Source organism: Punica granatum, chromosome 2 (assembly GCF_007655135.1).
Source record: "Punica granatum isolate Tunisia-2019 chromosome 2, ASM765513v2, whole genome shotgun sequence".
NCBI lineage: Eukaryota > Viridiplantae > Streptophyta > Magnoliopsida > Myrtales > Lythraceae > Punica > Punica granatum.
The window spans coordinates 3,952,552-3,964,247 of record NC_045128.1 but is presented as its reverse complement, the minus strand read 5'-3'; the positions used below and the strand labels follow the sequence as shown (position 1 = coordinate 3,964,247).

The 11,696-nt window shown below is 43.8% G+C and overlaps 3 protein-coding genes across 3 annotated transcripts; 1 reads left to right on the top strand and 2 right to left on the bottom strand.

Annotated features, from left to right (window-relative positions):
• Positions 1-204: 204 nt before the first annotated feature.
• On the top strand, positions 205-2,267 carry LOC116195642 (coiled-coil domain-containing protein 124). The gene is made up of 3 exons (XM_031524931.1): positions 205-862; positions 1,364-1,483; positions 1,886-2,267. The coding sequence occupies exons 1-3, from the start codon at positions 305-307 to the stop codon at positions 1,895-1,897; spliced, it is 690 nt and encodes a 229-aa protein (XP_031380791.1). The 5' UTR covers positions 205-304; the 3' UTR covers positions 1,898-2,267.
• A 181-nt stretch (positions 2,268-2,448) lies between these two features.
• LOC116195641 (GDSL esterase/lipase At5g55050-like) lies at positions 2,449-4,646 on the bottom strand. The gene is made up of 5 exons (XM_031524930.1): positions 4,324-4,646; positions 3,860-3,999; positions 3,457-3,729; positions 2,975-3,230; positions 2,449-2,790 (listed from the first exon to the last, which is right to left on the bottom strand). Exons 1-5 carry the CDS (start codon positions 4,583-4,585, stop codon positions 2,570-2,572), a joined length of 1,152 nt encoding a protein of 383 aa, XP_031380790.1. The 5' UTR covers positions 4,586-4,646; the 3' UTR covers positions 2,449-2,569.
• A 767-nt stretch (positions 4,647-5,413) lies between these two features.
• LOC116195639 (L-ascorbate oxidase homolog) lies at positions 5,414-8,902 on the bottom strand. Its single transcript, XM_031524927.1, has 8 exons — positions 8,559-8,902; positions 8,350-8,459; positions 7,254-7,524; positions 7,056-7,158; positions 6,607-6,952; positions 6,128-6,499; positions 5,878-5,956; positions 5,414-5,783 (listed from the first exon to the last, which is right to left on the bottom strand). The coding sequence occupies exons 1-8, from the start codon at positions 8,712-8,714 to the stop codon at positions 5,589-5,591; spliced, it is 1,632 nt and encodes a 543-aa protein (XP_031380787.1). The 5' UTR covers positions 8,715-8,902; the 3' UTR covers positions 5,414-5,588.
• Between the last annotated feature and the right edge of the window lie 2,794 nt (positions 8,903-11,696).

Here is an 11,696-nt window from a genome sequence, read left to right as displayed (position 1 = left end):
TAATATGTACTTTAGCCCATAACATCAAATATCTATGTTACTTATACGTGACGTATTCAAATTGAGTAGATGAGACTGTACGAGCGCTATTAGATAATTATGATCTCACGAGTTGGGCTCATACGTGAAATTTTCTCTCAGCCCAGCCCATGATTGAGTACTCGTAGTACGACGTCGTCGGGCTGGTTATATCAAGAAGCTCCCCCCGTGGCTCTTCTCCTCCACCGGACAATCGAGACATTTCGCCACGTCGCAGCTCCGATTAGGGTTTACCGCGTGAGCTGATCGGCGATCCGGAGCGAAGATGCCGAAGAAGATGGGCGTCAACAGCAAGGCCGAGGTGGCCAGGGCTCGGAAGAGCGCCACGGAGTCCGAACGCAAGGAACGGGAGGCTCGGGAGAAGGAGGAGCACTACTGGCGCGAGGCGGAGGGACCCAAGTCCCGCGCCGCGAAGAAGCGCGAGGAAGAAGCCGAGAAGCGGGCCGAGGCCCTGGCCCGCAAGGCAGAGGCCCGGCGCCTGGCCGAGCTGGAGGAGAAGGATCTGGAGAAGCAGATGCGGAAGCCGGACAAGAAGGCCAACCGCGTGTCCGTCCCTGTCCCGAAGGTGACGGAGGCCGAGCTGCAGAGGCGGAGGGAGGAGGAGCAGGCTGAGTTGGCGAAAAAGGCGGAGGAGGCGAAGCGAAGGCAGGCTAGGATGGCCGCCGAGGAGGAGTACGAGAGGATGGTGCTGGTGAGCAACACGAATCGGGATGATTCGATCATCGAGGCGAGGACGGTGGAGGACGCCATCGCGCAGATGTCAGTGGCTGATAACCTCCCTGTGGACCGGCATCCAGAGAGGAGGCTTAAGGCTTCTTTCAAGGTGAGTTCAATGATGCATGTAGTAGATGGAAAAAATTCATTTCAGTATGGTGGTTGCAATTTGCCCTTAATTGTTTGGACTTCATGAATTGATTAAGATTGACTCAATTGGCTGAGGTTGTTTGTTTGACAACAAGGGAATGATCCATAAGACTTTGTTTAGTCCTATCAAGCATGAAAAGCTGCCTCTTTCCCAACCTTGAACAGTAAAATTGAATGCTTTGGTACCCGGGGATTGCTAAAGGCTAGGAGGTTTAACATTGGTTATTGCTTGTATTGTCAGAATTTCGTAGTTGTGGAGTCTTGAACTTATCCGTGTCGTTTGACGTTCAGAGAGTTGGGTGTGATTGGGTATTTTGAATATAGGCATTCAGTAGTTGTGGACGTGTTGAATTTGGGAGTGTGAGCCACTACCTTCTGCAAATTTTCTCTGGTTTTGGCAGCATGCTTCTTTTTTAACTATGCTATGCTGGTGCTGATAGATACATTCTGTCATTCTTAGGCTTTTGAAGAGGCTGAACTCCCGAAGCTAAAGGAAGAGAAACCGGGTCTGACCCACACCCAGTACAAGGACATGATATGGAAGCTATGGAAGAAATCTCCTGACAACCCTATCAATCAGGTAAGTCCCCACCTCTGATTCTCGGGTTATTCAATCATCTGAATGTTTGTGTGCTGTTACTTTAATCTTCGGTTTGCGTCAAGCATTTTCCTTGGTTTTCTTCTTGCTAGTAGTATGTCTATTGCGATGATGATTGTGAAGGATATTAGTTCTTTTGTGTAATAGCCATCGTCCTCTGGTGGGCTGTCAATGATATTCAGTTTTGATACACTTTATTTTTATTTTTATGGCTGTTGCACGTTGCCAGTCTTTAGAGTTGGTTCATTGTAAAATTTACCTTAGCATGGTTGTCGTCTTGGATGACCTGCCGGTGACACTGAACATCATCAGTTTCCGTGCTATAAATTCTATTTTGGTCTCTTCATTTGATGATGAGATCTATTTGCAATTATTAATGTGCAGATTGCTGAGTGATCTGGTGCTTGAATCTTCCCCGTAAAATGGTCAACAAGTTCCCATGGGCCATCAACTGTTGTTGCATTCTGAAGATACAATGGGGACTACAATTTCATAATTCAAGGAGGAGATTGTTACCCTATGAGTGTTGGTGTATGGAAGAATCTAATAAAATGCCATCAAGCATATTGTGCTGTTCATATGGTGTAAGCTGCATTTATCTCATCTAAACACTCTTCTCTGCAGTGCTTGTTTGCGACTCGGGGGTTTTTTGTGCCCTCTCACCTCTTTAGGTGGTATATATATAGTGAGCTCGTGTATATGGAGGCAGAAGCCGCAGAACTATCATTTGCATAAGAAATCAATTGTTACATGAGGTAGTTTTTGAGCACGTGTTCTTAAATATATCGACGCGGTCGATGAGTAGTTGAATTGAGACGATGCACCATGGTCAGAAAAAAAGGAAGGGATAACTCTTTTGAGTATCTCTATCCTCTATTGCCTCATGAAATATCAAGCTGAAAATTGAAAAAGATAGTTCAGTGCAAAGGAGGGGATTTGACCCTATCCTTCCGACTTATTCCCTCCACTTTTCTATTGGCAGCCGAAAGGTTCGATTATTCTTAAATGGTAATGGAGACTGTTCCAAGTTGTATCAATTGGGTGGTCTCATTTAGGCTGTGTAACTTTCTATGCCTGGGCCAACTGTGCAAAGTTTATGGGAGACACGTATCGAGAACCCCCGCCGAAGAGAGTGGCGGCTGCCAACTTGGAAGCGGCCTTTGTCGGATGGAACCGATCCCAGAACAAGTACTGCTGTCGTTTTGAGCACAGGCTTGCCTTCGGGTCGCAAATGGCTTCTCCGTTGAATCTGCCTCCACCACAGCATGCCGTCTGCACGTCCTTGAACTCTGATGCATCGACCAGAAAATGTTCGAGTTGTTAATATCTCGAATGAGGCTGTTCAAGGAGGACGTCTCGCCGCCCAAAATGAACAGCTAGATCTCTTAAATGGATCGATCAGTGGGGCGGGAGATGGGACATTGAAACTGGAAGGAATAGGTGCATTTCTCTGTTTGGAGATCATGAACTTACTGAATGGGGCAGGGTTGAGAATGACGTCCATGGTCATGTCATAGGCATTGCCGAGGGAGTAGATGAAGCCCTCGTACCCGGGCTGTGTGTTCAGCTTCTTGAGGATAGCTGTGAGCTCCGAGTGGAAGGCCTTCGCGAGGTCATTCAGTTCCTCCACGCATCCGCCGGTCTCGTTGAAAACCCTCTGCGATGGGCAGCATCCGATTGGAGGGATGCTTATTATCCCAAACTTCCTCGCCCCGAGCTTGTAAAGATTCTGCAGAATCCACAAACGATTTAGTGTATAAGAAAGAGTACCATCCCATGCCATGAGAGCTTGATCGGCATCATGTAGATGCCAACGTCACGTAATTCACCGGCCACCTCCCTCAGCATCCTCTGTTTTATCTCAAGCTGTGTTCATAATGTCATGTTCGATATGATCAGACCGTTGTTCAGAATTTCAAGGTCGATCGAGGAGAGAAATTGATGGAGAGATTTACCTTCAAATGGGTTTCATAGGCACATCCGAGACTGTAAATGAAATCCGCCTTGGAAATTGTGCTCTTCGATTGAAAGTACCCAAAGATGTCATTGCTCCCAATGCTGATGAAGAAGAGGGATTTCGATAGGAAGGACTTGGCGTATTCTTGGCCCAACACAAGCTTGAGAGTCTTATGGACAGTCAAGAACTGTTTTACCTGCTCGGATAGCGTCACCACGTTGCGAACTCTCCTCTGCGAGGCAGCTGGCGGGCTCGTGACTGTCAGCTCAGACTTCACGGTTGCCAGTTACACAGATACACAATACGAGAATATATGTCAGGAATTAACGGTTATGACTTATGAGTAGCGATGCTATTGGATACGTTGCATGATAGGAACTCCAGAAAAAGCCGATAATTACCATGGATTGGCCGGTAACGCCCAGGAGACCAGAGCCGCCTGAGGCGAAGTTAATCCCGCGGAGACTATGCTTCACCAGGGCGGATGAGGTGTTGAAGGAGAGAAATGGGGGCGGGCTCCTCTTGAAGCCGAGTAACTTAGCTACAATAGGGACAAGCGGGCATTAAAGGATGACTAACCGCCTATCGCATTGCATTCAGGTTAAGTATATCCTACGGAAAAGACGTGAATCTCAGAGGTACTTTTGACACCAACTAGATGGCAGCCAACAATATCCTACATTTGAAAACCGAGTTAAACGAATGGGAAGTGATGTGGAAATTTATGCTTCGTACAGGATCTGTTAAGCCCGATTCATTCATTGTAAATCATGGAACGTTGATTTTGGGTTGCTGCTGTGATCATTCAGTCTGAATATGTAGGTTTGGTCTAGGACAGACATTCCGGACCAGAGGGGGCTCCCACCTAAGAAGTCGGCACTATTGAAGCCATTGCTGAACCTCCCGGTGGCTCTGCCGTAAGGAAAGTCGATCCCATTGGGATGGAAGTCAGCCCTGGCATTGCTGCCAGGCAGGTGGTTGTTGGTCCCGACATCGGCTGTCGAGTCTCCCAGTATGAAAACCGGAACCGTCTTCCTGGTCTCCACATGGACTGCTGCCGCCACAGCAATGGCCATTGACAGCACTTGCAGAATATGAAGAGGAATTTGGTTCCATCTACCTGCCATTGTTGAAGAAATTCTAGCTGCGAGATTCCAACTGGAAACACGTTATTTGTTTCTCAGGGAAGTTCTGGTTGCTCCATTCTAAACGTTAGAGAATTTATATCGAGGAGAGCCCTTAGAAGTTACAAGAGAAGAGCCAGTTGAGAGCTGACAAGTACAAAGCTTTCGGTTTGATTGGAGAGACCGTTCCAAGGTGTTATGCCGGATATACCATCATGCCATGACCGGTACCCTGTTGTACTTTACTGGATGGAGCTAGTGAGATTAGGAAGGACTTGTTTATACCGGACCTCAATTTTCATTTGCGGGAACATGTTGTTTGTGTCGGATCGTGTTCAATGTACAATGACAGGCAGATGGAACAGATCTGTGATGACTGTAGGGATTCAGCCAGAAAGGAATCTTGGGAAAGCTTTGAGGGAGCCGATTCATCTGGTAAGAGACCATGCATTATTACGTGCCGTGAGGACGTATTGAAAAGATTGCATAACGAGTAAACTCGAGAGAGGAAAAGGACACGTAGAACGGGACAGTGGTTTTACAGCTTGACACGGTCAATTCATATGGTGTCAACAACAAATCGAAGTTTGAGACAAGGAAAGAAGTCATTCTCATGCCCAAGGAATGACTTGGTCATTGGTGCATTTACACAGATTGTTTTAGCTTTTGTTTGCATTGTTGATGTTCCCGCTTGATTTGATGATTTCTATTTTTTTGTCCTCAAGTTGCACGGACGTTGTTGAATGAGTCAGGAAGAAAGGTTATTCGCCGTAAATTTGGTTCAGAATTTACCCCAATGACCGATCGAAGAAATGGAGCAAGCAGAGCCCAAACAGCGAAAAACGATGCTCTTATTAATGTATCACATTAATAGAAAGAATGAATGTTTTGGTATTATATCAAGTCACTCTGCCGTACTAATTATTCACTGGTTCAAGGTATTGGGTTGATCAGAAATTTACATCCTCTGCGGCATAAATATATCATCTACACGGGCCTAGTTCGATCAGTGGGCAGCCCTGCCACAGAGGAGGGCGTTTGCAGGCATCGGGTACTCGTCACGAGGGGACTTTATGGGCGTGAAGACTCGTAAGTAGAACTGCTGCCCAAGATATTGCCGGGCCCAGAACTCGGTCCTCAGGTTCCACATCCCGACGTTGTCCAAGGAGATGTAAATGGCGGTCCAGGAGTTGGGATAAACCTGGAATGATATGATCAGAATGTCCATAAGATAAGTTCCTCCGAATTGTGTACATTGGGACGGGTTAAGTTCAGTGAAGAGAATCGGGCCTAACCTGTATTGTGCAACGGGAGACTGCATCGACAAGATTGTATTCCTTACGACTAGCAGGGCTCCACTTTCCGCCATCCATTCTGCAGGACAAATTTGCCATTAAAACCTGAGTAGATTCATACCGATTGACCAGTCGGTCGGGCTCTCGAGGAGCCTATACTATGACTAAATCCTAATGCGTGGATACGGCACCATACTATCTTAGCAAGGTAAAAGAACGAAACCATTACATATTATGAGAATTTATTTACCCGACTACCCAGAAGTTGTAGCCGTCCAAGTGCCAGCTCTGGACGATGTTCTCACGGTTCTCGAACACGATCTCAATGAAACCCCTGTAGTCCGAACCCATAACCGCAGTGTCAAGGACCAGGCCCCTGCCAGTCGGGCTGTCGGGGATGGAACCAACTCGGAAGATGCCGGGGATGCCAAAGTAGTCTGCGACCTTGAGGGGCGTGCCATCCACGGCTGGGATAAAAGACACTCCATTGACTCCGTACCTCTGCTTGCGTTTGATTATAGCGGCTGAGCTAACAAGCTTGATCGTGCGGGTCACGTTAATCTGACCATAGTGGTAGGATCCCTGCGGGTTTGGCCTCGGCCCACTTGCAGTGAGATTAGTCCTGCAAAACGATATCAGATGAAGGAAAACACGTGAGATTACCAAGTAACGTGAGATAATTATCGAGAAATATCATTTGTTAAAGTGAATTGGTCACAACGGATGTACCTGATGGTTCGAGCCTGGTTGATGGACCAGTTGATGTCAGTGGTCGGGCCACTGGGGATCGGGCCTGAGACTGGGCGGGCAGAGTTGCTATAGTGAAGGACGGCAGTGGAAGTAAGGACCTTGCTTGTGAAACGAGTAGAGACTGCGAAATAGTAGTCTCGAGCAGGCTGATCCATCGTGACAAGCACAGAGTAGGACTGGCCAACATGGACATCAATAGATGAGTAAGTAGTTTGGACGGTGTGTGTCCCTTCGACCTCCACCAGCTTCAATTGGTGGCCTTGGATTCGGAAGTTCAGCGAATGCTCAAGCCCGACGTTCGATATCCTGAATCTGTATGTTTTACCTGCAAATCGACGTAGATACAAAACCACCGAACATGTAAAAATCCTTAACTCCGCACTTGATCTTAACGTATTCTTCATGACAAATCACCAGATAGGATATACCTTTCTCAACTGTGAATGATGCACCATTTGGACCACGTCCATTGATAAGAATACCGTCCGGGAACATAAGCCGACGCCCGCTATCCAGAACAGCCTTCAAGACCTAAAAATCGAGGACAACAGGATGTAATATCACTGAAAAACCGAACTCTCAGCGTACTTCATAAAGCACTGTGAAGAGCGGTTCAGGCTAATTACCGAGTGTTTGGTCTTGTACCAGTCCCCAATGAGGACGGTGAAATCTCCGGAAGGCTCAGGGAACGGCACGGGGATCAACGGCCTGCTGAGAATCCTGATGCCGCCAAAGCCACCAGCGGCCTTGTGGAAGGCAAGGGACGGGAAGTAGAAGAAGCTGCCAATCTGATCCTTCACTTGGAAAATGTACGTGAAGTTCTTGCCAGGAGGGATCGGGCAGTTGGTCCCATACACTCCGTCCTGGAACGAGTTCTTCCTCATCTGGACCCCATTCCTGTTTCAATAGGGAATCAAGAAAACATATGCTGAAATGTCATTTACCGGTTTTCGACTAGTGAAGGATGTAGTAGTAAATCGCGACACCGAGTTTCGATTTAGATCCTAAGGATCACAAGGCCCGTGCATTAAGCAGATCAATGAAAACCTAACCCAATTAAGGCCCGGCCCGTAATTGAATCCTTTGTAATTATCAGGAAATATATAAAATATTTATCAATTCATTATGTGAATAATTTTATTTCTCCTGCTCATGGAAAATTATACAATAAAAAGAAAAATAAAAATGCGAAGTGAAAATTATAAGTGGGAAATGCATCGAAATATAAGGTCAAAGGTCTAAGTCAACGATCTTCCTTGAGCACTACGTTTATTTTCAACAAAGGCTGGCTGGGCTATATGCTTCATCATAACAAATTTTCTAATCGATTTTTTAATTGTGCAACACTCTTGTGAATGTAAAATATGTTCGAAGTTCCTTCTTCGCCCCCTAACAAAATCGTCTTCTATCATCCCGAATCCCATGTTAACTGTGGGATTGGTCGGTATGATAATTCCATTCATTCCATATATATTCATTTCCGCGTACCAAACATGTTTCTCAATTTGTCCTTATTTGTGAATCGGTCTGTATAGCAATTCCATTTGATACCATATTCATCCCCCCATACCAAATTAACACAATGCACACGGTGTACCAAAGGTATCTCAAACTAATGGAGGCTCGAATAATCACCGGTTGCTCTCGAGGACATTCACGATGCAAAATTTTACAGACTACTTGTGTTCGACTCCGCCAAGAGATGAAGAAGGGAGCTCATACCAGGAGAGAAGGAAAGGCTCAGCCAGGTTGTTGTGGACATTGATGACAAGGTTGTCGTTGGTGACGGAGTATATGTCTGGCCCCGGAAACTGCCCATTGATGAGAATTCCCTGATACCAGAAAACTCGAAATTATTAAGAACCTCAATGTAACAGTAAACATCAGTACAATAAACAACACATGTATGTTTACACGAAAACGTTTCGTACCTGTTGGCGAACGCCCAGGGGGTAGATGTCCCCGTATGTGACGGTCCAGTCAAAGAACCTGTATGGACTGTCGGCAGCTACCGTGATCAGGCCCGATACGAAGCAGAATGCAAAGAGGACCAAACGCCTGCACAATGCTGTCTGATCCCTCAGCATATCTCGTCCTCTCTGTGGAACCAGAAGCTAATGATGATATGTATGTGTGTATGTATACGTGTATGTATATATGACAAATAGAAGTTGGCTAAGGTGAGATGAGAGGAGGAGGAGGAGGACGAAGAAGAAGAAGAAGAAGAAGAAGAAGAAGAAGAAGAAGAGGAGAGACAATGGAATGGACAGTGAAGGGGTGACAATTGGGGTATTTATTTATATGCATGAAACGGGTGAGGGAGAGTGAAGAGGAGACAGCTATGTATCCGCGGCCCGATAAAAAATACACACAAATGGGAAGGAGACTTTTTTTTTTTTTTGGGCGCAAGAGGTGGATTCGGTCGAATCAATCTACACTACATTCTCATTGTGGTGGCGTCCCTACTTGGCCAAATAAAAAAAAAAAGAATTTACCGTGAAAAACACGATCTGTGCTCGATTCCTAAGTTCGAGTTAAGACGTAAAAACACGATTCATTGAGAATGTATTAACGATTCCGACGAATGATCAATAGGAAAGTAAAGACATTGTCAGTTTCGAGCCTGCAGGGTTTTGTTCTCTTGGTCATATGCTTTTTTTTTTTTTTCGGTGGAGAAGATATGCTATTTGTTAAGTAGAAATTTTCGATGCATAAAGACCGCGTGTCTCGAAATCCTTGGATTTGAGCTTGGACTCGAGGGCGGACCCAAGAATTTAGGATGAGAGGGAGGTAGCACTCTCTTGGGATGACGAGTAAGGACATGAACATGTAAAAGCTAAAGGGGTCACAAGTTATGTCACGGAATCAACGTCATTTCAGACAGCTCTCTCGATCAATATTAGTACATTTGACCAAGGGGAATTATACTGATGGATAAACTCGTAAGTTTAATTGTCATGTTTGGTGAAAAATCATTCGTTACTTGCTGATCGGGTAACAAATTCCCCGAAAGCAATTAATTAATGATGTGTTTGCATGAATTGGACGAAAGCAACCCCAACGGAAACGCGTAAAGCCTTTCTGCTTTCTCCCCCCGCATCCACAATCTCATGCAAAAGCTAGCTGTCTTTTTATATTAGAAATCACCAAAATTCTATAAGAATACTTTATTTTCTTATTAAATGAATTGGAAACAAATCACTTGCCAAAATAATGAGCTGCGAAAATTAACATATATATCAAAAAGAGTATAATGCGGTGGCGCACGCTCTCGCCAGATAATTAAGAGATTCCAAATTCGATATTTAATAGAATTATTCGTGAACCTTCATTAGTTATTAGGATTTATTTATATTTCATTTTGTTAAGCTCATCTCCCTCCCTTATAATTGAAAAAAAAAAAAGATTAACCGATACAAGTGTTATGGTACTTGAACGTGGACTGTGAGAAATACATTGATGATAATTGGACAATTAGTATAAAATAAAATAAAATACAATACAATAAACAATTAAGAGTTGGTTCAAGTAGTTTTACACTTATTTTTCTCAAATAAGATATTGAGTTCGAGTAATGTGAATAGATGAAATCTTTAATTGTGAGACTTTTACCCATCAGTGGGTCAATTCGGCTCAAATTGAATTAGCCGGCGCTCATTACGCTATGCATAGAAGAAAAAAAAGTGGAAAATTCAAAAGAAAAAGAAAAAGATAAATAATATAAAAGCGGAGCAGCTGGAGCTGCCGAGCTGGCGGGAGATGAGGGAGGGTGTATAGCCCGTGATGTGCGACGCTGCACACGGAATCCCCATGTGCCGATCTCTCCCTTCCCTAATCCCTACCTCACGGCGCGGGCCCACAGCTGAAGCTTCTTTCGATCATCATCTCAACCATCGACGGCTGTCAGTGCGTGTCGTCCCCGGTGGGGCCGACCTAGGGTAGGCAGCATATTTTATTTGATCCCTCTAGTTTTACCTCAGGACCAATATAGTCCCTAATATGTGGACTTTGGAGTTTGGACTTCTTGCAGTCCTCTAAAACGTGTTAAGCTGTCTGCAGATAATACATAAAAAAGCATGCGCCAATACAAGCGGTGGTCGTGAACCATTGAATTATGTCCAAATCTTAAATTAGAGAACCCTGATGCGATTGGCAAATTATATTATTACAAAACGAATTATACTTGTCATGTGGGTATCTGAAACTCAATGGAAACTACTTACATCCCGTTTGATTTTGCAATTGAGTTTTTAAAATTTTAACTCTACTCATTACACAACAAAAATTAATAACACAATTATTATATTTTCATTTTTCTTTAATTATTTTAACAATTTAATTCAATTTTTAATACTAAATTCTCTCAACTATTAATTACTTTTTTCACAATTCAACAACACAATCATTACTTTCTCTCAAATATTCATTATTTTTTTACACTTTTTCTCATAATTCAACAATACAATCATTACAACTCAATTAAAATTAAAACTCAACTCTACTTAATTTTAAAACCAAACATACCAAGTCTGTTCGAGTTGGTCCTCAAGTAAGGTTTAAATGCAGTCAATAGGTTGACCAGCTAGGGCATCTTATGGTGTCACCGAAAGCAATACAGGGACTATATTGATTCTAAAGTGAAAGAAGAGGCACCTAATTGAAAATTTATCTCTCTATCCTCCCTGTCTCCGCCGTTTTTGGCAAGTGACTATAAGGTGGGGAGACATTAATAGATAGGCGCGCAAATTGACAATAGATTCAGTCACGACATTCCCAGTCCCTTTGAGCCTTTTCAGCTCAGCTCCTTTACATGGAAATGATATCTCAATGAATTGAAATTTATATATATATATATATATATATAGTTTTGCTAACATGACTCCGTATATCACCAGGACACATTTAGTATTTTCAGTTCAAGTGTTTAGTATTTCACTTTAGGTGTTTAGTATTTTTAGTACAAATATTTTTTACTTTTACTTTTACTTTTAATTTAAGTGTTTAGTATTACGATTGAAGTGTCTTGTATTTTGTAGAATCTTTCACAAATAGCAAAAGTACTAATGTTT

Coding starts and splice junctions, on each gene's coding strand:
- LOC116195641 (XM_031524930.1), bottom strand. CDS start 4,585: ATGGCAGGTAGATGGAACCAAATTCCTCTTCATATTCTGCAAGTGCTG. Junction 4,000..4,323: donor CAATAGTGCCGACTTCTTAG/GTGGGAGCCCCC, acceptor TCCCTATTGTAG/CTAAGTTACTCGGCTTCAAG. Junction 3,231..3,456: donor CCTATGAAACCCATTTGAAG/GTAAATCTCTCC, acceptor TGGATTCTGCAG/AATCTTTACAAGCTCGGGGC.
- LOC116195639 (XM_031524927.1), bottom strand. CDS start 8,714: ATGCTGAGGGATCAGACAGCATTGTGCAGGCGTTTGGTCCTCTTTGCA. Junction 7,159..7,253: donor GGTACAAGACCAAACACTCG/GTAATTAGCCTG, acceptor CTCGATTTTTAG/GTCTTGAAGGCTGTTCTGGA. Junction 6,953..7,055: donor ATCATTCACAGTTGAGAAAG/GTATATCCTATC, acceptor GTCGATTTGCAG/GTAAAACATACAGATTCAGG.
- LOC116195642 (XM_031524931.1), top strand. CDS start 305: ATGCCGAAGAAGATGGGCGTCAACAGCAAGGCCGAGGTGGCCAGGGCT. Junction 863..1,363: donor GGCTTAAGGCTTCTTTCAAG/GTGAGTTCAATG, acceptor TGTCATTCTTAG/GCTTTTGAAGAGGCTGAACT.